At 50.8% G+C, this 24,677-nt stretch overlaps 1 protein-coding gene across 1 annotated transcript in view; it reads right to left on the reverse strand.

Moving 5' to 3' along the window:
• Positions 1-24,677, reverse strand: part of SRRM3 (serine/arginine repetitive matrix 3) — a 74,070-nt gene that overhangs the window by 28,621 nt on the left and 20,772 nt on the right. Inside the window, exons 2-3 of the mRNA XM_039460724.2 lie at positions 14,063-14,334; positions 6,965-7,066 (exon numbers count right to left, since the gene is read on the reverse strand). Coding sequence (XP_039316658.1) covers positions 6,965-7,066; positions 14,063-14,295 — 335 coding nt within the window. The 5' untranslated portion in view covers positions 14,296-14,334. The remainder of the gene's footprint in view (positions 1-6,964; positions 7,067-14,062; positions 14,335-24,677) is intronic.

Here is a 24,677-nt window from a genome sequence, read left to right on the forward strand (position 1 = left end):
CTCTCTCTTTCTCTCTCTTTCCTTTTCTTTTTGAGACAGAGTCTCACTCTGTTGCCCTGGCTGCAGTGCAGGGGCCTGATCTCACCTCCCTGCAACCCCTCTCCCTCCCGGGTTCAAGTGATTCTCCTGCCTCAGCCTCCTGAGTAGCTGGGATTACAGGCATCTGCCACCACACCTAGCTAATTTTTGTGTTTTTAGTAGAGATGGATTTTCACCATGTTGGCCAGGCTGGTCTCGAACTCCTGGCCTCAAGTGATCTGCCTGCCTCGGCCTCCCAAAGTGCTGGGATTACAGGCGTGAGCCACCTTGCCCTGCCTAAACCCTAATTTCTCAAAAAGCCCCTTCCTCCTCGCCTAGCCCCACCCTCCTTGAGCCCCAGCTCACTGCTGTGGGTCTTTCCTCTCCTGGGTGTCCTAGTCCCTGAGCCCCCTCCGGCCGGCTGAGTGCCTTCTTGCCCTCTTTCCTCTCCTTTCCTTCAGCCCTGCCTCTGTGGCGGAAATATTCACAGCCTCTCCTCGTCCTCCCCTCTGCAGCCTCCAGGGGGCCCCGCTGCTCGTCTCTGCAGCAGGACTGTGCTCATCATCAATCAAGCCTGATGGCAGAGGGTGGGGGCCTCTGATAGTCCCTATCCATCTTACAGAACTCTCCTTTTTGCTCAGCAGGGACCAGCCGCCTCCTGTCTCTGCTCCCGGAGCCTCAGCCAGCCTCTGCCACAGATGTCACCTCCCTGCAGGCTCTTCTCAGAGCGCTGCTTCTTTTTTAGAGGTAGCTGGGCTTGAGGCAAGAGCTTGAGCTTTGAAGCTCCAGACGAGCGCTCATCCTGCACTGTCCTGAGTCGTCCTGTGACCTGGGGCCTGTCGTGTTCCTCTCTGAGCCTCTTCTTGAAGGTGAGAGTGATAACTCCATTCCAGGGCTGCTGGGAGAATTTACTGAGGTCATAGGTGCTGTACAGTTTCTTTCTTTTTTTTCTTTTTTAAATATTTTTATTTTATTTATTTTATTTTTTGAAACAGACTCTTGCTCTGTCGCCCAGGCTGGAGTGCAGTGGTGCAATCACAGCTCACTGCAGCCTTGAACTCCTGGCCTCAGGTGATCCTTCTGCTCCAGCCTTGAGACTAGCTGGGACTACAGGAGCACATCAGCACTCCCAACTATTAAAAAAAATTTTTTTTTTGTAGAGATGGGGTCTCACTATGTTGCCCAGGCTGGTCTTGACCTCCTGGCTTGATCAAGAAATCCTCTTGCCTTGGCCTCCCAAAGTGCTAGGATTACAGGTATAAGCCACCATGCTTGGCCTTCTTTTTTTTTTTTTTTTTTTTTTGAGACGGAGTTTCGCTCTTGTTACCCAGGCTGGAGTGCAATGGCGCGATCTCGGCTCACCGCAACCTCCGCCCACTGGGTTCAGGCAATTCTCCTGCCTCAGCCTCCTGAGTAGCTGGGATTACAGGCACGCGCCACCATGCCTGGCTAATTTTTTGTATTTTTAGTAGAGACGGGGTTTCACCATGTTGACCAGGATGGTCTCAATCTCTTGATCTTGTGATCCACCCGCCTTGGCCTCCCAAAGTGCTCGGATTACAGGCTTGAGCCACCGCGCCCGGCCCATTCTTTTATTTTTTTACTCTCTTAATAAACTTGCTCTTGCTTTGCACTGTGGAGTCGCCCTAAATTATTTCTTGGGTGAGATTCAGGAGCCCTCTCGTGGGGTTTGGATTAGATCCCTTTCCTGTAATAGATTCACAGAGACAGGTTTGAATCCAGGCATGACTAAGCTCTCGGTCATAAATATACAACGAGGAAAAGAACAGATCAGCTTTGAGGAGAGCTTTAAGTAAGATGCTGTCTGTGAGGCCTGGCCTGTGAATGTTATCTGGGGAGGGGTAGCCACCATGAAACAGAGGAGCCTTTGCTGCTACTTACACACTAACACCTCTTCTAGGGAGAAAAGACATTGCAACACAGGAAAGGTGACAGAGGAGGCCAGGTGTGGTGGCTCACACCTGTCATCCCAGCACTTTGGGAGGCTGAGCGGGTGGATCACCTGAGGTCAGGAGTTCGAGATAGCCTGGCCAACATAGCGAAACCCCGTCTCTACTAAAAATAAAAAAATTAGCCGGGCGTGGTGGCACATGCCTGTAATCCCAGCTACTCTGGAGGCAGAAGCAGGAGAATCGCTTGAACCTGGGAAGCGGAGGTTGCAGTGAGCTGAGATCACGCCACTGCACTCCCTCCTGGGTGACAGCGCAAGACTCTGTCTCACAAAAAAGAAAAAGAAAAAAGAAAGAAAGAAAGAAAAAGAGACAGAGGGAAGGGAGGCAGGCCACAGCTACAGGGTGAAAGACAAACTTTTAGGGAACCCGCTAATTGACTCTTTGAAGCCTGATTTTGAATTTAAAGAAATATAACCAGGCCGGGTATGATGGCTCCCACCTGTAATCCCAACAATTCGGGAGGCCAAGGTGGGAGGATGACTTGAGGCCAGGAATTCGAGACCAGCCTGGCCAACAGTGAGACTCCTGTTTCTACAGAAAAGAAAGAAAGAAAGAAAAAGCAAGGCACAGTGGCATGTACCTGTAGAGTCCCAGCTACAGGGTAGGGCCAGAGGATGGCTTGAGCCCGGGAGTTTGAGGCTGCAGTGAGCTATGACGGTGCCATTGCACTCCAGCCTGGGTGACACAGTGAGACCCCATCTTTAAGAAAAAATAGCTGGTGCGGTGGCTCATGCCGGTAATCCCAGCCCTTTGGGAGGCTGAGGTGGGCGGATCCCCTGCGGTCGGGAATCTTGACCAGCCTGACCAATATGGAGAAACCCCATCTCTACTAAAAATACAAAATTAGCCGGGGGTGGTGGCTCGTGCCTGTAATCCCAGCTACTCAGGAGGCTGAGGCAGGAGAATGGCTTGAATCTGGGAGGTGGAGGTTTCAGTGAGCCGAGATTGCGCCACTGTACTTCAGCCTGGGCAACAAGAGTGAAACTCCTTCTCAAAAAGAAAAATAAAAAAAGACAAAATAATGTTACCCAAATATGACAGGGGAGGCTAGCCTTGAGGCTATTCTCAAGAATGTCATTCAATTCCTGAACAATTCCTGACTCCCAAGCTTCGTGATTCCTTGATGTTACACAGGTCATAGTGAGGTTTTTCTGGGGTGACACAAGCCATGTCATCCCCTGGCTTGTGCAGAGCCAAACACCCCCACATTTCTTTGTTTAAACTTCTCTTTTCTTCTCCATGCTCCTCTTTCTGAGGCCAGTGGCGTCCTACCTCCTGTCCCTGTCCCTAAAATCCCCAATGCCCTCAGCTCAGTTCATCCAGCCCCATCCTTCCAGGACCGCCTACACAGCTCCTCAGGCACAAAAGTGCCTGACACATCAAACATAGTCTTTAGGAAAACTTAAGGGCACCTCGAGTACTGTGTAGGTGAGCTAGTAGGAGCAGGGAGTGTCAGCTGATACTGACACAAAAGTGATGAATGTTGTTTACAAAATAAAATAGCCCAGGCTGGGTGAGGTGGCTCAGGCCTGTAATCCCAGCTCTTTGGGAGGCTGAAGCAAGTGGGTCACTTGAGGTGAGGAGTTCAAGACCAGCCTGACCAACATGGTGAAACCCCATCTCTACTAAAAATACAAAATTACCCAGGTGTGGTGGTGCACACCTGTAATCTCAGCTACCCAGGAGGCTGAGGCAGGAGAATTGCTTGAACCTGGGAGGCAGAGGTTGCAGTGAGTTGAGATCGTGTCACTGCGCTCCAGCCTCTGTGACAGAGCGAGACTGTCTCAAAAACAAACACCTATGTAAATTCACCTGGCAACTGGCTTTGAGAATTTATGAGCAAATGACACCCTTCCCTGCTGGAGATGTAAGCTAACATGAGGTCTTTCAGTTTAGTCATCCCCTTCTGACTTTACAGATACTGTTGTGGGTGTGTGCTTTGAGTCCTAGATTTGTTTAATGTTTTATGCTCTTGAATTTTCATGTTTTTGTTTTTTATTTTTTAAAATTTATTTTTGTTTTTATTTATTTTTTGAGACAGAGTCTCACTCTGTCGCCAAGGCTGAAGTGCGATTGCACGATCTCGGCTCACTGCAACCTCCACCACCGGGTTCAAGGGATTCTCCCGCCTCAGCCTCCCAGCGTTAGTAGCTGGGATTACAAGCGTGCACCGCCACGCCCGGCTAACTTTTTGTATTTTTAGTAGAGATGGGGTTTCATCATGTTGGCCAGGCTGGTCTCAAACTCCTGACCTCATGATCTGCCCACCTTGGCCTCCCAAAGTGCTGGGATTACAGGCATGAGCAACCGCGCCCAGCCTTAAATTCATCATTGCTAACTAGGTTACTCCTGATCATGTCTTGGGAGTAGGCAGGGGAAGTTTAACCCCCCTGTGAAAACAAACTGAGCCCCACAGAGCTGATCAAAGTGCACCCAGAGTCTGCTACACAGGGACAGACAAGGGGAACAGCCCCACAGAGGATGGGCATTGGGCTGACCGCCATGGGCAGGGCTCTGCCCCGGGTAAAGACTTCGAGCGCTGCAAGCTCTTCCTCCCGTCAGCACTTTCACTAATTAACTGGTCCTGTTTCCTATTAGTAGCACAATGGCCAATTGACAGATGAAAGGACCCAGATGTGGGAGGAGGGTGGGGAGTCCAGGCAAAGGGTCCCCCCTCTCTGCTCATCACTCAGCCAGGCTGGGGCATATTGTGGTCATTACTAACCAGGTGCCAGGTATGATTCTGATCACTTTACATGTATTTATCTCATTTAATCATTTATGATTTACTTATTTATTGAGACGGAGTTTTGCTCTTGTCGCCCAGGCTGAAGTGCAGTGGCACAATCTCGGCTCACTGCAACCTCCACCTCCTGGGTTCAAGTGATTCTCCTTCCTTAGCTTCCCCAGTAGCTGGGATTACAGGTGCCCGCCACCATGTCCAGCTAATTTTTGTATTTTTAGTAGAAATGGGTTTTTGTCATGTTGGCCAGACTGGTCTCGAACGCCTGAGCTCAAGTGATCCACTTGCCTCAGCCTCCCAAAATGCTGGGATTACAGGCGTGAGCCACCGTGCCCGGCAATTTTTTTTTTTATACAGAGTTTTACTCTGTCTCCCAGGCTAGAGTGCAATGGCATGATCTCAGCTCATGACAACCTCCACCTCCCGGGTTCAAGCAATTCTCCTGCCTCAGCCTCCTGAGTAGCTGGGATCATAGGCACTCGCCATAAGGCCTGGCTAATTTTTGTATTTTTAGTAAAGACAGAGTTTCACCATGTTGGCCAGGCTGGCCTTGAACTCTTGACCTCAAGTGATCCTTCCACCTCAGTCTCCCAGAGTGCTGGGATTACAGGCATGAGCCATTGCTGCCCCCAGCCTTGCCCTACTCTTAAAGAAATGACCAGCAATATTTAGCCTGGCCTCTTACCTAGCCTCAGTTTCACTTTTAGGCAGAGAAGCACGAGATGTTGGTGCTGGGCAGGGAAACTGAAGGTGAACGGGGAAGGCCCATCTGAGTGGATTCAGCAACACTCCCTGAGCACACAGCGCCTGCCAGGCATGGAGCTCGGCCAGGCATGGCTGGACACTCACAGGCACAGGCTGTTCCCACCCTCACAATGCAGCCGCCTTCATTGTTTGTATGGCTTCGAGTGGTTCACAGTTCGCCTCTGATCTGAGACAATATTTGCCTTGCCTGTTTGATCCAAGGCCCACCCAGAAGCCCACAGCAAACCGGTGTTCCTCCTATCCTGTGACAGGCTGCAGAGGCGTGACCTCAGCAAAACCCTACACTCTTTTTTTTAATGAGACAGAGTCTCGCTCTGTCGCCCAGGCTGGAGAGCAGGGTGCAGCTACTGCAACCTCCGCTTCCCAGGTTCAGGTGATTCTCGTGCCTCAGCCTCCTGAGTAGCTGGGATTACAGGCCCATGCCACCGCACCCGACTAATATTCCCATGTTGCTCAGGCTGGTCTCGAACTCCTGAGCTCAAGTAATCCTCTCGCCTTGGCCTCTCAAAGTACTAGGATTACAGGCGTGAGCCACTGTGCCCGGCCCTACACCCTCTTTATCCACTAAGCCAGTGGCATTTGGTGTGTGAGTTCTTACTTCCCAGACTGTATGCTTGCTCCGAATTTCTATTCTATTCTATTCTATTCTATTCTATTCTATTCTATTCTATTCTATTCTATTCTATTCTATTCTATTGTATTCTATTGTATTCTATTGTATTCTATTGTATTCTATTGTATTGTATTGTATTCTACTTTTTGAGATGGAGTCTCACTCTGTTAACCAGGCTGGATTGCAATGGTAGGATCTTGGCTCACTGCAACCTCTGCCTTCCAGGTTCAAACGATTCTCCTGCCTCAGCCTCCCAAGTAGCTGGGACTACAGGCACGTGCCACTATGCCCAACTAATTTTTGTATTTTTAGTAGAGACAGGGTTTCACCATGTTGGCCCGGATGGATGATCTTGATCTCTTGATCTCGTGATCAGACCACCTTGATCTCCTAAAGTTCTGTGATTACAGGCATGAGCCACTGTGCCTGGCCTGAACTTCATTTCTATAGGAAGGAATTATTGGAGCTTGCCTGGGGTCACATTGTTGGCCAGAGACAATGCTGGGGTCAGGGCATATTCGAGGTCTTCTGATTTGCAGTTCAGAATTCCCTGAGCTGAGTGAGACCTGGGCTGCCTCCCCTACCCCTCCCACTGCTGAGCCATAGGTAGGACCTAGGGTGGGTAGGAGGAGGCCCTTGGTGATGTCCAGGTGTCCCTGGGCCAGGCCAGCATTTCCAGTGGGCAGAATCCATGACCTCTCCTCCTCCTTCTCTTCTTCCTCTCCCCCCTCTCACCTAAACCCCAACCAGACCAAGCCACCCGAGGGAGCACCTGGACAGGCCCCTCTGGTACCCAGCTGCTGCCTGAGCCTGCACCCCCTCTACCCCATCCCTAGATAGGTAAGCACTCACATGTGGCCCCCAGGTCGGTCCTCCCTGGTGAGCACTCCCTCCTTCTCCATCAGCATCTGCCGAAACGTCCCCACTTTCTGCCGGATCTCCTCCTCTGAATACCTGCAGTGGCACAAAGAGGGTGAAGGGGCTGCTCTCCTGATTTTGCTTCCCTCTTTCCTGCTCCCCACCCAGCCCAGCCCCCCAACCACACTCCTGGGTCACAGTGCACACTCTGGCTTGCAATAACCTGTCCAAAATTACAGACCAAGCCAGGCTTTCAGCACTGAGGGAGCTCAAGTTCATTGTACACGGCCGGGCACGGTGGCTCAAGCCTGTAATCCCAGCACTTTGGGAGGCCGAGGCGGGTGAATCACGAGGTCGAGAGATCAAGACCATCCTGGTCAACATGGTGAAACCCCGTCTCTACTAAAAATACAAAAAATTAGCTGGGCATGGTGGCGTGTGCCTGTAATCCCAGCTACTCAGGAGGCTGAGGCAGGAGAATTGCCTGAACCCAGGAGGCGGAGGTTGCGGTGAGCCGAGATCGCGCCATTGCACTCCAGCCTGGGTAACAAGAGCGAAACTCTGTCTCAAAAAAAAAAAAAAAAAAAAAAAAAGTTCATTGTACAGAAACCTGGCCAGGCGCGGTGGCTCACACCTGTAATCTCAGCACTTTGGGTGTCTGAGGCAGGCAGATCACCTGAGCTCAGGAGTTTGAGACCAGTCTGGCCAACATGGCAAAACCCTGACTCTACTAAAAATGCAAAAATTAGCCAGGTGTGGTGGCAGGCAACTGTAGTCCCAGCAACTCAGGAGGCTGAGGCAGGAGAATCACTTGAACCAGGGAGGCAGAGGTTGCCATGAGCCGAGATCACGCCACTGCACTCCAGCCTGGGTGACCCAGAGACTCCTCTCAAAAAACAAACAAACAAACAACAACAAAACATTGTACACAGACAAAAGAAAAACTTGTTCCCAGAGGTGGGGAGAGATGACGCCCTCACCCCTCAGGTAAGGCTGAACCCCCAGGGCAGGCCTCCCTCCCATCTCCAGACTGCGGTCACTCTTTTTAGAATTTTAGGGGAAGAGTGAGAATTCTGGCTTTGAGACATACACGGCCTTTTCTGCCTTCCTGGCCTCTGTGACATCTGATCCTTGTACAGCCATGGAGGGTCCTCACAGCATCCCCATTTCTGCAAGAGTGAGGCTGCCAGGTGGCTTGTGGGGGGTAGTTGGGGGGTAAGGGGTGGTTTCATTGCTTCTCTCTGCTGCTGGCTTGGGGTAGGGAGGTAGCTGAAGTCTGGGCCTCAAATGGAAGCCCCTGACTTCTCTACTCCCCTCTCCCTCTCCCTCTTTCCCTAAGCCCAGTCTCAGGCTAGAGACCAAAGTCTAGTTATCTTTTTTTGTTGTTGTTTTTTGAGACAGATTCTTACTCTGTCGCCAGGCTGGAGTGCAGTGGCGCGGTCTCAGCTCACTGCAACCTCCACCTCCCAGGTTCAAGCGAGTCTCCTGCCTTAGCCTCCCGAGTAGCTGGGATTGGGTGTGCGCCAACACACCTGGCTAATTTTTGTATTTTTAGTAGAGATGGGGTTTCACGATGTTGGCCAGTATGGTCTTAATCTCTTGACCTTGTGATCCACCTGCCCCAGCCTCCCAAAGTGCTGGGATTACAGGTGTGAGTCACTGTACCTTTCTTTCTTTCCTTCTTCCTTCCTTTCTTTCTTTTTTTCTTTTCTTTTTTTTTTAGATAGAGTCTTACTCTGCTGCCCAGTCTAGAATGCAGTGGTGTGATAGCTCACTGCAACCTCCACCTCCTGGGTTCAAGCAATTCTCTGCCTCAGTCTCCTGAGTAGCTGGGATTACAGGTTCCTACCATGATGCCTGGCTAATTTTTTGTATTTTTAAAATTAGAGATGAGATTTCATCATGTTGACCAGGCTGGTCTTGAACTCCCGACCTTGTGATCCACCCCCCTCGGCCTCCCAAAGTGCTGGAATTAACGATGTGAGCCACTGTGCCTGGCCTAACTTTTCTAGCCTTAGCTTCTACAACTGTGAAATGGGAACATGACCTGCCTTTCAAGATTGTCAGAGGATTCATAGAGGTGACGTGCTTACAGCACTTTGCACAGTGCCTGGCATACAGTAGGTGCCCAATAAATGTTAACAACTAAGTCTTATTTGTCCTGAAGCTTTCTCTCTGTCCTCCCTGGGCTGCAGGTCATTGTCTTGGACAGAGAACATGGTGACGGGGAGGTAGGGATGTTAATGGATACAAAAAAATAGAATGAATAAGACCTACTGGCTAGGCATGGTGGTTCACACCTGTAATCCCAGCAACCTTGGGAGGCCAAGGCAGGCAGATCACCTGAGGTCAGGAGTTTGAGACCAGCCTGGTCAACATGGTGAAACCCCGTCTCTACCAAAAATATAAAAAATTAGCTGAGTGTGGTGGCGCATGCCTGTAGTCCCAGCTACTAGGGAGGCGAGGCTGAGGCAGGAGAATTGCTTGAACTGGGGAAGCGGAGATTGCAGTGAACAGTGATTGTGCCAGCACTCCAGCCTGCGACAGAGAGAGACTCCATCTCAAAAAAAAAAAAAAAAAAAAAAGTACTATTTGATAGCCCAAAAGGGTGACTACAGTCAAAAATAACTTAATTGCATATTTTTGAATAACTTAATGAATGTAATTGGATTATTTCTAACTCAAAGGATAAATGCTTGACAGGATGGATACCCCATTCTCCATGATGTGCCTATTTCACATTCCATGCCTGTTTCAAAACATCTCATGTACCCCATAAATATGTACAACTACTATGTGTATTACATTTTTTTTTTTTTTTTGAGACAGAGTCTCGCTCTGTCACCAGGCTGGAGTGCAATGGCGCTATCTCGGTTCACTGTAATCTCTGCCTCTTGGGTTTAAGCGATTCTCCCCTCTCTGCCTCCCAGGTAGCTGGGACTACAGGTGCACGCCACCATGCTCAGCTAATTTTTGTATTTTTAGTAGAGACAGGGTTTCACCGTGTTGGCTAGGGTGGTCTTGATCTCTTGACCTTGTGACTCACCACATTGGCCAGGATGGTCTTGATCTCTGGACCTCATGATCTGCCCACCTCAGCCTTCCAAAGTGCTGGGATTACAGGTGTGAGCCACCATACCTGGCCTAATTTAAAATTTTTTTTGTAGATATGGGGGGTGGGGGGCTCACTACGTTGCCCAGGCTGGTCTCAAACTCTTGGGCTCAAGTGATCCTCCCTCCTCAGCCTCCCAGAGTGCTGGGATTACAGGCATGAGCTACAACGCCTGGGATGGTAGCCTTTTGATTCCCATTTTACAGATGAGCAAACAGAACAGGGAGAGGGGAGGGCTCAAAGCTCCAAGCCTAGCTAGGGATGGAGCTGTGCTCTGTCACCTCACCCAAGTCCTCACAAGAAGAGGTATGGCACCTGGGCACAGTGGCTCACGCCTGTCATCCCAGCACTTTGGGAGGCCAAGGCGGGTGGCTCACTTGAGGTCAGGAGTTCGAGACCAGCCTGGCCAACATGGTGAAACCCCATCTCTACTAAAAATACAAAAATTGGGCCGGGCGCAGTGGCTCATTCCTGTAATCCCAGCACTTTGGGAGGCCGAGATGGGTGGATCTTGAGATCAAGAGATCGAGACCATCCTGGCCAACATGGTAAAACCCGGTCTCTACTAAAAATACAAAAATTGCCGGGCGCGGTGGCTCAAGCCTGTAATCCCAGCACTTTGGGAGGCCGAGGCGGGTGGATCACGAGGTCAAGAGATCGAGACCATCCTGGTCAACATGGTAAAACCCCGTCTCTACTAAAAATACAAAAAACTAGCTGGGCATGGTGGTGCGTGCCTGTAATCCCAGCTACTCAGGAGGCTGAGGCAGGAGAATTGCCTGAACCCAGGAGGCGGAGGTTGCGGTGAGCCGAGATCGCGCCATTGCACTCCAGCCTGGGTAACAAGAGCGAAACTCTGTCTCAAAAAAAAAAAAAGAGAGAGAAAAAAAAAAATACAAAAATTAGCTGGGTGTGGTGGCGCGCGCCTGTAGTCCCAGCTACGTGGGGAGGCTGAGGCAGGAGAATCGCTTGAATGTGGGAGGTGGAAGTTGCAGTGAGCTGAGATCACGCCACTGCACTCCAGGCAGACTGAGACTCCATCTCAAAAATAATAATAATACAAAAATTAACTGGATAATTTTTTAGCTACTTGGGAGGCTGAGGCAGGAGAATCACTTGAATCTGGGAGGCGGGAGTTGCAGTAAGCAGATATCGTGTCACTGTACTCCAGCCTGGGCAACCGAGTGAGACTCCATCTCAAAAAAAGAAAAAAAAAAAGAGGCATGGCCAGAAGATAAATAAGGTGGCAGGGAGGATGCTGGTGTCCATGGTGGGAGCATCACATCAGAAAGGCTGGGGGCTCCATCCCGCCCTGCAGTGATTGCAGACTGTAAGCCAAGGCTGTCTGGGAAGGTGACTCCAAGTACGCCATCAATCACCAGTGGATTAGCCAGCCAGCCATCAATATTAAGAAAAAGGATTGTTTTTTAATGGGGCCAAAGAGTGTCTGTTCCTGTGATTGATGGGAATATTTGTCAAATGCCCGAGAACCCGGTTAATAAACGTGACAGAACCAGTGTTTCTAGAAATGGATATTAATGACTCGATTTGATAAAAGAGCAGGGGCACCTAGTGTTTATTGAGCACTTTGTGAGGATGGGCTGGGGGCTGGGCAGTCTCATGAGTGTCTTTGACCAAGGACTCTCAGAACAGCTCCAGAACACGGTGCCCCTATTTTCCAGGTGAGTAAACCGAGGCTTGTTCAAGGTCAAGATAGGACCTGCAGCCTGGATTTGGGGGTCTCAGAATGCCTATCCCTGCAATGATCAAATGCCTGCTGAGGATGGGGAGGCCAGGGGGAATGCTCAATCAAGATCTGGTTTTTTGAGGGTCGCTTCAGGATAAGGACCACCTGAAGTGAGAGCTTGGGTAGGGGAAGGGGCCCTCACTAAGTGGGGACATAGTGGGTGCTTCCCAGGGAGGCAGGGATCTTTGATGCTGGGAGTCTAACACCCAGGATGTGGCCAAATGACATCACCTTTTGCTTGGGGAGGGGCCCAGTAAGGGTGGGGGTCTTTGATGGGGAGGGCTTTCAGGATGGGAAAGTACAGAGAAGAGGAGGGGGCTTAGTGAAGGGAGAGGGGCTCAGGATGGGGATGGGTTCATCAATGGGGTGGGGTTCTGGGAGGAGGAGGAGCAGGAAAGTGCAGGGGACACTTTGCCTGTCCCTGTCAACCCTCTTGTCCTCTGCCCACACTCCCCTCCCTCCTTGACTCGCCAGACAAAATTTGGCAGAAGTTGCAGGTTTTGTTTGTTTGTTTGTTTTTGGTTTTGGTTTTGAGATGCAGTCTTGCTCTGTTGCCCAGGCTGGAGTCCAGTAGCACGATCTCAAGTCACTGCAACCTCTGCCTCCCAGTTTCAATCAATTCTCCTGCCTCAGCTTCCTGAGTAGCTGGGATCACAGGTGCCTGCCTCCATGCCCGGCTAATTTTTTTTTTTTTTGTATTTTTTGTATTTTTTGTATTTTTAGTAGAGATGGGGTTTCCTCATGTTGGCCAGGCTGGTCTCGAACTGATCTCAAGTGATCCACTTGCCTTGGCCTCCCAAAGTGCTGGGATTACAGGTGTGAGCCACCGCACCTGGCTAGATTTGCAGGTTTAATTTGGGGATTGAGATTCTTACTGTAGGAAATACCCCCAACCTCGCCCCTCCTTGCCCCTGCCCCTTGGGGTCTCATTCCCTCTTCCCATACCTACTACCCACAGCTCATCAACGTGTTCCCCCACCAGCTGGAGTCTCCTTTCTGTGTGTCCTCAGCATCCTGCCATCCATCCATCTATCCCTCTCTGCAGGGGGCCTCCTCCCCCTTAGGGGGTCCTCTGGGCAAGGCGAGCACGAGGCTCCCATGTCCCCTTCTTCTTCCAACAAGCAGACCTGTCTGGCAGCCAGTGGGACTCTTGATCCCGGCTCCACCGTGGCCCCCCACCTTCCAGATGGCCTTCAGCAAGACACGGTCTGTCTGAGCCTGAGGGTCTTCCTGAGCTCTTCAGAGATGGTGGCCACTGTCTAAGGGAGCCCAGGAGGTCTGGGGTGGACAGTCAAAGGTGAGGCTTGGACGGACTACAGGACACAGGCTGTGTCTGGCCCCATATGGCTCCAGGCTTAGTCCCCCTGTGCAGGGAGTTTCTGATTTCTCAGCTCACTGGCAGTGTAAGCCTGAGGGGCAGCCCCTGCTCCTGACTTTGACTCCTTCAACAGCCAGCCCACTAGTTTCTTTTTCTTTTTGAGACAGTGTCTCTCTCTGACGCCCAGGCTGTAGTGCAGTGGTGCCATCTCGGTTCACTGCATCCTCCATTTCCCGGGTTCAAGCGATTCTCCTGCCTCAGCTTCCAGAGTAGCTGGGATTATAGGCACGTGCTACCACAACTGGCTAATTTTTTTATTTTTAGTAGAGACGGGGTTTCGCCATGTTTGCCAGACTGATCTCAAACTCCTGATCTCAAGTGATACACCTGCCTCGGCCTCCCAACCTACTGAGATTACAGGCGTGAGTCACCTCGCCCAGACATTTTTGTATTTTTCATAAAGTCGGGGTTTCACCATGTTGGCCAGGCTGGTCTCGAACTCCTGACCTCAAATAATCTGCTTGCCTCGGCCTTTCAAAGTGCTGGAATTACAGGCATGAGCCAGTGTGCCCGACAAGTTTTGCCATTACTTTTTTTTTTTTCAAGAGCTCGTGAAGGAAACCATTACTTTTAATAGCAAAAACCAACATTACATTCGCAACAACTTAATACATAAATGAAAGATGAGCAGGACTTGCAATCGCTTCATCCCAACTAGTCTGGCCTCTGGCCTCTTGCCTGACCTAGGTTCCTGGGTCCCCACGGCCTCCTGACTCCGCCCTAATACACCATAGCCCCGCCCTCCTCCCCGCCCACGGCGTTCGCCACGCCCACGACCAGCATCACTCGCTTCTCCCACCCTCGCCCCGCCCACCTCCCCGCCCCGCCCACCTCCCCGCCCCGCGGCTCGCTCACCCCTGCTCTTCCATCATCTCCTGCAGCTCCATGCACTTGAGCTCCACGCGTCGCTTGCGCTCGTGGTCCAGGATCTCGCGGTGCGCGCGCTTCACCAGGCCCGGCTCCGCGGCGCGCAGCTCCTCTTCCGCTCGCGGCCAGGCCCCCGAGGAGGCGCCGGGCTGCGGGAAGCCATTCGCGGCGTCGGGTGGGGACGGCATGCTGGCCGCCCCGTTGTTCACGGTGGACGACATCGCGGCTGGCCCCGGGGCCGCTGGCCTGGGCCGCTGACCCTGAGGGACAGACACAGACACGAGGCGGGATGGTCACTTCTTGGCCACCTGCTAAGCTCCTCTCTGCTCGAGTTAATCCTGGAGATTTAAGGGCCCACTCATGGCTCTAATCCGCTTCCCTTCCTGGTGCAGAGGGAGGCGGACGGCTGGTTTGCATCTTTGGGTCACACCTCAGGGCACGAGTGGGTTGGACATTGGGCTTTTCCCATCTGTAAGGTGGGTGGATGCAGGCCAGACTGGATGACCTCTAAGAGCCATTGGCTGGGAATCGTGTCACCTCCAGGGACCTAGCAACTACTGAGGACAATCCCCTCTGCCTTGCATAAGTGCTTGGGCCAAACATCCCAGTGCCCGCGCGCACACATCATTAGCTCCCCAGTCGTGTTTCTCCTTCAGGCTCAGTTGAAACTGTTTATGCACACACCAGACCCATTGTCCTGGCTCTGTCCAATGGGATACAGATGACATGTGTTCCTACCTCCCAGTCTGCTCCCAGGGGAGCTCTGCAGAGAGGGGAAAGAGGGAAGCTTACTCCATTCTCACCCCAGAGGTAGTTTTCAGCTCTCACTTTGATCTAGCCAACTTTCCCAAAGCCAAAATTCCGGGTAAGAGGGGCTCACCCAGACTGAGGCCCACAGGACTATCCCCTCCTTTGTTCTGGGAACACTGCTTCTGATGATGTGACCAAAGCTACACTGACATTAGCTTTTCAGGTAGCCACATCCTCCTGTAGGCTCAGGGTAGGGTGGGAGTTCCAATTTGGCTTGGAACAAAGAAGCCCTGACTCTGTTAGGCCCTCCAAAGTAGAGCAGACACACACACACACACACTTCTCTCTCTCTCTCTCTCTCTCTCTCTCTCTCTCTCCAAGGACTTCTATCTTAACAGAGGGGAGGCACCTCCTGAGCTATTTCCATTTCCTTTCTCCAAGACTCTGCTAGTTGCTAAGCAACAGGGAGGCCTCATTCCCAGGGAGTGGGGTGGGAGGGAGGGAATGGAAGGAGGGAGGGAGGGAAAGGAGGGATTGGGCATGCCTGGACATCTTGGATTCCTGTAACACTTCTCCCCCAACGCACCCTCCCCTCTCTGGCCTCAGAGTGATGGGATGGGGGTGGGAGTGTTCAGAGCCACCGAAACTGGAAAGCAGAAAAGAGAGAGGGATTGTGACAGCTATGGGAGGCCGTGAAGGGGACAGAATGACAGGAGGTAACGGTGGTGATGAAAACATAAGCTCTTCTCATATGTCCTTCCCCTGAGTCCCAAGTGCATGGGTTCTAGGCTGCATTCCTCCACTCCTTGCTGTGTGACCTTGAAGATGTCACTACCCCTCTCTGAACCTCTGATTTCTGTTCCTGGGAGCATCTGTCAGATTCTTCTGGAGAGGGGAGTGCCTAGGGGCTTGGAGACCAAAGCTGTTCTTCTAACCCCTCTTTTCCACTTCCACACCTGCTGGCTTCCCCCCTCTGTCCCTAGACCAGCCCTATACCACCAGGGGTTTTCCTGGGACCCTCCACAAGCATCACCCACCAGGCCCCAAACAGAACTCTGGGCGCCCTGCTCCGAACCCACTTCGGCCGCAGTGCTTGGCTCATAGGCGATTTCTCTGTCTGTTGATCACCTGAGCCAGGGACATGTGTGGAGCTTGCCCTATTGCCCTGGCCCACCACAGTTCACCTGTCCTCAAGCTGGGTCCCTCCTCTCCTCTTCTTTGTTTGTTTTTTGAGACAGGCTCTCACTCTGTCACCCCAGCTTGAGTGCAGTGGCACAGTCATAGCTCACTGCAGCCTTGAACTCCAGAGCTCAAGCGATATCCTCCCACCTCAGTCTCCCAAGGAGCTGGAACTACAGGCATATGTCACCATACTCAGGTAGTTAAAAAAATTTTTTTTTATACAAAAAATTAGCTGGGCATGGTGGCACGTGCCTGTAATTCCAGCTACCCAGGAGGCTGAGGCAGGAGAATTGCCTGAACCCAGGAGGCGGAGGTTGCGGTGAGCCGAGATCGCGCCATTGCACTCCAGCCTGGGCAACAAGAGCGAAACTCCGTCTCAAAAAAACAAAAAAAGCCGCCGGGCGCGGTGGCTCAAGCCTGTAATCCCAGCACTTTGGGAGGCCGAGGCGGGTGGATCACGAGGTGAAACCCCGTCTCTACTAAAAATACAAAAAACTAGCTGGGCGTGGTGGCGCGTGCCTGTAATCCCAGCTACTCAGGAGGCTGAGGCAGGAGAATTGCCTGAACCCAGGAGGTGGAGGTTGCGGTGAGCCGAGATCGCGCCATTGCACTCCAGCCTGGGTAACAAGAGCAAAACTCCGTCTCAAAAAAAAAAAAAAAAAAAAAAAAAATTTTTTTTTTTTTTTATATACAGTCAAGGTCTTGCTATTTTGCCCAGGCCGGTCTTGAACTCCTGGCTTACAAAACAATCCTCCCACCTCGGCCTTCCAAAGTACTGAGACTACAGGCATGAGCCACTGTGCCCAGCCCCATCCCCTCTTCTCAACATCATTCACGTTTACCTACCTCCTCTTCCCCCTTGTGACTACCTGGACCCAAGCTCCTCTCTCCACTCAGGTCTACTGCCTCACTGTGGTTGCCTGGCCTATCTGCTCTCAGACCTTCATCCTCCATTGCCAACTTGGCAGACGGGTTCAGGAGCAAATCAGACCATGTCATGCCCTGGTTGGCAGCCTCCAGTGACTCCTGTCACCTTGGCTTAAAGTCACGACACAGCCCTGCCTCACGGTCCAGCCCCGTCCCCATCACTGCCCACCATACACATCCTCCTCCACCTATCTTGGCTCCAGGCTGTTTCCTGGGACACTCTTCATTCCTCGTTGTCTTCAAAGTCACCACTCATAGGCATCATCTCCTTCCAGAAGCCTTCCTTTCCCCTCTGGCTGGTATCACCCTTCTAGGGTTTTTTTTTTTTTTTTGAGATGAAGTCTCACTCTGTTGTCCAGGCTGGAGTGCAGTGGTGCCATCTTGGCTCACTACAATCTCCCGGGTTCCTGCCTCAGCCTCCCAAGTAGCTGGGACTACAGGCGTGCACCACCACACCTGACTAATTTTTGTATTTTTAGTAGAGATGGGATCTCATTCTGTTGGCCAGGCTGGTCTCGAACTTCTGACCTTGTGATCCGCCCACCTCGGTTTCCCAAAGTGCTGGGATTACAGGTGTGAGCCACCACTCCCAGCCTTTCTCTCTCTCTCTCTCTCTCTCTCTCTCTTTGAGCTGGAGTCTCATTCTGTTGCCCAGGCTGCAGTGCAGTGGTACAGTCTTGGCCCACTGCAACTCCATCTCCTGGGTTCAAGTGATTCTCCTGCCTCAGCCTCCTGAGTAGCTGGGGTTACAGGCGCTTACCACCACGCCTGGCTAATTTTTATATTTTTAGTAGAGACAGGGTTTCACCATGTTGACCAGGCTGGTCTCGAACTCCCGACCCTCAGGTGATCCACCCTCCTTGGCCTCCCAAAGTGCTGGGATTACAGGTGTGAGCCACCTCGCCTGGCCTTACCTCCCAGAGCTCTTATTACTTGTTGTTGTTGCTGTGGGTTTACAGGTCTGGTTCCACCTGGGCTGAGGGCAGCTTAGCTTTCAACTCCTAGCTCCAGACAGGGCCTATTGCATGTGAAGCTCAGTGCACTCGGGTTGAACAAAGACCGTGGCAACAGGAGGTAGGATAGAGGAATACATGGCGTGGTCCTTGATACAGCCTGTAAGAGCCCCTGTGCATTCTGTTGAACACTGTCCTGAAATTCATCCCATGCTGCACCCCATCCTGCAACCAACACCCAGCCCCTTAGCCTTGGTCCTCGTTCTCCAAATGCGGCTCTTACTTCCTCCTTTGTGCCCTTGCCTGTGTTTTCTCTTGGCTGGAGTTCTGTTTCCCCTTTTCTTCACCTAGGGAACTTCAACTCATCCTTCAGGGCCCAGCCCAAAAGTCACCTCCTCTGGGAAGTCTTCTACTCTTCCAGGAAGGATGAGTCATTCCCTCTTTGTGCCACACTTTTTTTTTTTTTTTAGACAGAGTTTCGCTCTTGTTACCCAGGCTGGAGTGCAATGGCGCGATCTCGGCTCACTGCAACCTCCGCCTCCTGGGTTCAGGCAATTCTCCTGCCTCAGCCTCCTGAGTAGCTGGGATTACAGGCACGAGCCACCATGCCCAGCTAATTTTTTGTATTTTTAGTAGAGACAGGGTTTCACCATGTTGACCAGGATGGTCTCGATCTCCTGACTTCGTGATCCACCCGCCTCGGCCTCCCAAAGTGCTGGGATTACAGGTGTGAGCCACTGCACCCGGCTACACTTTTTAAATATGACATTTGCATACTGAGATTCAGTTGGCAGTTTGCTTCTAACTCCTATTCTAGACCATGAGCCTTTTAGGGAAGGGGACCATTCTTTCATTCTGGCTCATTAGAACCTACCCCAACACCAGGCAATGCAAGCGGCACGCTGAAGGCGTGGAGAGAGAGCACAAGGTCTTCCCTCTGACCTGGGCCGGTTTCCCAGGCCTAGAACTTCGCCTGAGCTCCTGGAGGGCAAAGGGGGAAAGCTGGTGGGAGTCGTTCTGAATGCACTCAGATCTCCAAACCCTGAGAAATTCTAGCCCCAGTGCTAGGAGAACACCTGGGTAGCAATGCTGGGTTGCCCAGGGTAATTTTTGCAGAAATGATTGAGGAGGAAAAGAGAGCAGTGTGAAGAGAGGCGTGGCAGATGCAGTCTGGATTTTCACTAGGACAGACGGTGGATTCGACCAATTTCACCTGGTAAGTTGAAGAGGCACCAGGCGGGAGTCTGCGGCAGGTCGTTAATAGAATGACCCGAATCATTGCACACTTAGTCCGCTCCCTTCCAAGTCAGGTGCTGAGCCAGCGGACCAGGGAGTGGCTGCAGGAATGCAGGCACAGGGTCCCTCTGTGAACCGTATGACATGATATTTTTATGAAATCATTGTGGGACTGGGCACAGTGGCTCACACCTGTAATCCCAGCACTTTGGGAAGTCAAGGTAGACGGATCACCTGAGGTCAGAGTTCAAGACCAGCTTGGGCAACATGGTAAAACCCCATCTCTACTAAGAATACAAAAGTTAGCCAGCATGGTGGTGGGTGCCTGTAATCTCAGCTACTCAGGAGGCTGAGGCACGAGAATCACTTGAACCTGGGAGGCGGAGTTTGCCGTGAGCTGAGATCACGCCATTGCACTTCAGCCTGGGCGAAAGAGCGAGACTCTGTCTCAGGAAAAAAAAAAAAGAAAAAAAAGAAAGAAAGAAAAGAAACCATTGTGAGATTTCCCTGCCTCCCTCCCTCCCTCCCTCCCTCCCTCCTTTCCGCCCTTCCTTCCTTCCTTCTTTCCCTTCCTTATTTCCTTCTTTCCTTCCTTCTTTCCTTTTAGACAGACACTCACTCTGTTGCCCAGGTTGGAGTGCAGTGGCATGACTATAGCTCACTGCAGGCTTGACCTGAGCTGAAGTGATCCTCCTGCTTCAGCCTCCAAGTAGCTGAAACCACAGGTGCACCACCATGCTCAGCTGATTTTTTTTTTTAATTTTATTCTTGTAGAGATGGGATCTTGCCATGTTGCCCAGGCTGTTCTCAATCTCCTGGATTCGAGTGATCTTTCTGCCTCAGCCTCCCAAAGTGTTGGGATTACAGGTATGAGCCACTGTCCTTGGTCTCACTGTGAGATTTCATAAAGTGACACTGTCCTGATGGGTGCTGATATCCCATTTTGCTGTAATTGGTTGATTGATTGACCTGTACTCAAAAGGAGCTGATTAATGGATCAATGTCATGTTAGATGTAGCTATTTAGTGGAGAATCACAGGGCTGTATTCTCACCACATCTGTCCAATATATTCACTATTGGCTGGATAGAACATTGGTAGTCTGACAATCAAATTCACTGAGGACACAGCCTCAGAGGGCTCATGGATGTACAGTTAGACTCTAAAAGGACTCAGTAGCTGGAGACATTGGAAGAATCTAAGGTGAAACAGGGCTGGATGTGGTGGCTCACACCTGTAATCCCAGCACTTTGGGAGGCTGAGGCAGGCAGATCACAAGGTCAGAAGTTCAAGACCAGCCTGGCCAACATGGTGAAACCCCATCTCTGCGAAAAATACAAAAGTTAGCCAATCATGGTGGTGGGTGCCTGTAATCTCAGCTACTCAGGAGGCTGAGGCAGGAAAATCACTTAAATATGGGAGGTGGAGGTTGCAGTGAGCCGAGATCACACCACTGCACTCCAGCCTGGGCGATGGAGTGAGACTCTGTCTCAAAAAAAAAAAAAAAAAAAAAAAAAAAATAGGTGAAACAGGATAGTGAGAAGTGCCACATTCTAAAGCTGAGTCCCAGACTAAAATTGGAATGGAGTAGACATAGTTCAGAAGCAGAATGTTTGGGAAGGATTTGGGGATTTTCAATGATCAAAGACTCAATTTGAGTCAATATCACAATGTGGCTGCCAAAAGTACATGTTATCTTAGGCTCTATCAACGAAAATAGGATGCCAAGGAGGGAAGGATGATAAGAAAACACAGGTGGTCAGAATACCTGGCTTCAAATATATGAAGAATTGTAGAGGATTTAGGTCAAACCCGGCTGAATCGACTGAGAGGCTTGTTAAGAAGTGGCAATGTTTAGCTAGCATTGCCAGATTTGGCAAATAGGAACACAGACTACCCAGTTAGATTAAATCTGAATTTTATATTTGGAACATACTTCTACTAAGAAATTATTCCTTTATCTGAAATTCAAATTTAACTGGGTGCCCTATATTTCATATGTCAGTGCTACCTGGGACCCAACCCAGATCCACTGAATCGAAGTCTCTGGGGATGAAATTGCTCATGTCCCCTCAGGTCCTGATGATACAGCCCAAGTATGGACCACCAATTAGGTGGAGGTGGGCACTGGTCTAGAAATAACCGTTTTTCAATTTTTTTTTTTTTTTTTTTTTTAGAAGGGGTCTTGTTCTGTTGCCAGGCTGGAGTGCAGTGGCGCAATCTTGGCTCACTGCAACCTCCACCTCCCAGGTTCAAGCAGTTCTCCTGCCTCGGCCTCTCGAGTAGCTGGGATTACAGGTGTGTGCCACCATGCCCAGCTAATGTTTGTATTTTTAGTAGAGACAGGGTTTCACCATGTTGGCCAGGCTGGTCTCGAATTCCTGACCTCAAGTGATCCGCCCACCTCGGCCTCCCAAAGTGCTGAGATTACAGGTGTGAGCCGCCACCACACCCGGCCAGAACTGCTTTGTTTTTTAAAGAGTTTTTTTTAGAAGGAGCATGTTCCTCTTAGGGTAGTCCAAGGACCAGTAGTATTGGTGTTATTTGTTAGAAATGCACTTCATTCAGCCTGGGTGACAAAGGGAGACTTCATCTCAAAAAACAAACAAACAAAACTAAGCAGTTTGTCCTAGGACGAATGAGATCCCTATTAAAGGAATTGTTCAAACATGAGATAGAAATGATATTCACACATTCACTCAACAAACACTCACCCAGCATCTGCTCTGGGCCCTACCTTATTAAAGGCCGTGTGTGTAGAGAGGAACATGACCTCATCCTGGCCCTGTAGAAGCTCCCAGGCTGGTTTAGGAGACTGACAGGTAAACAGCAGCATAATGTGATCAAAGAGAACTGGAGAAGGGTCTATAGCCCCCTGCTTGCTTGGCCAAGGCAGGCTTCCCAGCAAGGATGGCAGGGAGCAGGAGGCAGGGCTGCCAGAGCTGGTGAGGACGACCAGAATTCAAGAAATAAATGGGCCAATCTGGCAGGGTTTGTAATTAACTGGATGTGGGATGGGGAAGCGGCTTAGATGATACTGGGTTTCTGGCCTGGGTGACCAGGTGGATGGTGCAGCCATTTACTGTGATGGGGAACATGAAGAACAAAGTGGGGGTGCTGGAGGGTGAGGGGTTTGCTGCAGCAAGCAAGCAGATATAGAGTCTAGAGCCATAACCTTAACCCTAACTCTAACTTGTCTGTTCCTTGGAAGCATTGACACTGCCCTTCATTGGCGCGGAACAGTACACTGGACGTCTTTACCCTACACTGATTGGCTGTGAGCTCCTGAACAAGTCCCTGCCCCTCTCTCAACACTTGTTTCTCCCACTAAACAATGACTCAAAGACCCCACGCATCCTTTGCTACTCTGGAAGTCTGGATAATACTAACTTTAAATATGTGGCACCAGACCGGGTGTGGTGTCTCACACCTGTAATTCTAGCACTTTGGGAGGCCGAAACAGATGGATCACCTGAGGTCAAGAGTTCAAAACCGGCCTGACCAACATGATGAAACCCCATCTGTACTAAAAATACCAAAATTAGCTGTGCTTGGTGGCGGGTACCTGTAATCTCAGCTTCTTGGGAGGCTGAGGCAGGAGAATCACTTGAACCCAGGAGGCGGAGGTTGCAGTGAGCCAAGATCGCACCATTGCACTCCAGCCTGGGCAACAAGAGCGCAACTCCATCTTAAAAAATAAACAAATAAATAAACACATACATACATAAATGTGTGGCACCAGGCCTTCAGACCACTTCCTTTCTGCTGATACAGCCAGGAGCCCAGGCCCCACCAGCCACCCTTAGAGCTCCACTGAGGTTGTCCCCAGCATTGGGTCAGCTCCTAAGGGCAAGCCCAGATGCTGGAGCCAGCCAAACCCATGTGCAGATTAAATTGTGAAGCCTTAGTTTAATGCCTGCCAAAGGGGCACACTCCCTTTTCTGCAAGCCAGGAAGTGGTTAAAGGCCTAGAGGCCTGATTTCCAAGCCTCATAGCTAGGTCCCTGGACTTGTCTCTCTCCCACAAGCCCAAGCCTGGGTGTCCTGAGCGAGCCTGGCCATGGATGGAAGGGGCCACACACTGGATGCTGCTACCTGCAAGTGATTAACTGAAGGTGAAACGGCCCATCTGTACTGCAGGGTCCAGCCTGTTCCAGAAAGTCAGCTGCTGACAGGCACAGAGGCCTCTCAGCTAATGAGATCAGTATTCACCCTGAGGCTCAGAGGGAGAAGATGCTCAGATCGGTAGTGACCTGATCAGGTCTAGGGGAGAGGGAATGGCCGTAATGAGAAGTGGACCACAGATGGGTCTGTGAGGAGACCTGGCCCTGCCTTGGGGACCCCTGATTTGAGAGGGAGACAGGACAGTGCTCTTTGGGAATTCATGAGCCGAGAGACCTAGGGCATGCGACTTCAACTCTCTGGGCCTCAGTTTCCTTGCCTGTAAAATGAATCTAATTAATCATAGCGTCTTCCTCACAGGTTTGTCGTAAAGGACTAATGCATGGGAAATGCCTCACCGTACTTAGTATGCAATGAGCGTCTCATAAATGGCACTGGAGGTCATTATTATGATCAATTATTATTATTGTAGAGACGGAGTCTCACTATGTTGCCCAGCCTGGTCTCGAACTCCTGGCCTCAAGTGATCCCTGCGCCTTGGCTTCCCAAAGCACTGGGATTACAGGAATGAGCAAACTACTCCCTGCTCCTCATCTCTCTGGCAGCATCGCAACCCTCCAGCACCACGGACAGCACCCCGTCACCAATTCAGGAGTCCCATTTGCTCCCGGGGCTCAGAAGCCTCTCTTGTGGGGGATGAGGGGAGGGTGCAGCACCCATTCCCCTAGAGGCTTCTTTTCCTGGCCCTGCATCGTGCCTCCCCAGAGAATGTTGGGACTTAGAGCCTCAAAGGTACAGATCCCCACAGCTTCAAGTGAGCACTTCGTCTGTGGTCACACAATTTAACCACCTTCTTACTGCTAAGGTTTTTTTGTGTTGTCTTCTACAGGGGCCAGGAAAAAGAGTTTTAGACAAGGACAAAGACTTGGAGTCAGAAGACTTTAGCTTACATTCTGGCTCCACTACTTCTGCCTGGGTGATCAGGAAAAGTCATTAAACTTCAAGGCTCAGTTTCCTCATCTGTAAAATGGAGACAATATTCCCTATTCTTGTAGCTTGGAGCTTGGTGGGATCATTCATTCATTTATTCTTGCACTAACTAGCTTCTTCCAAAGATAGACCTTGTTGACATTCTCCCACCCATCCACCCAGTGGAAGCAAAAAAAAAGAGACCAGGGAGGCTCTACTTTTGCCTAGGATGGTCAGGGAAGGTTTCATGAAGAGAATCATGTTAGAAATGGGCCTTTGAAAGATGTGCCTTCAGCTGGGGGCAGTGGCTTAGGCCTGTAATCCTAGCACTTTGGGAAGAAGAGGTAGGTGGATTGTTTGAGCTCAGGAGTTCGAGACCAGCCTGGGCAACACGGTGAAACTTCATCTCCATTAAAATACAAAAAATTAGCCAGGCATGGTGGTATGCACCTGTAGTCCCAGCTAC

Source organism: Saimiri boliviensis, chromosome 20 (genome assembly GCF_048565385.1).
Source record: "Saimiri boliviensis isolate mSaiBol1 chromosome 20, mSaiBol1.pri, whole genome shotgun sequence".
Lineage (NCBI taxonomy): Eukaryota > Metazoa > Chordata > Mammalia > Primates > Cebidae > Saimiri > Saimiri boliviensis.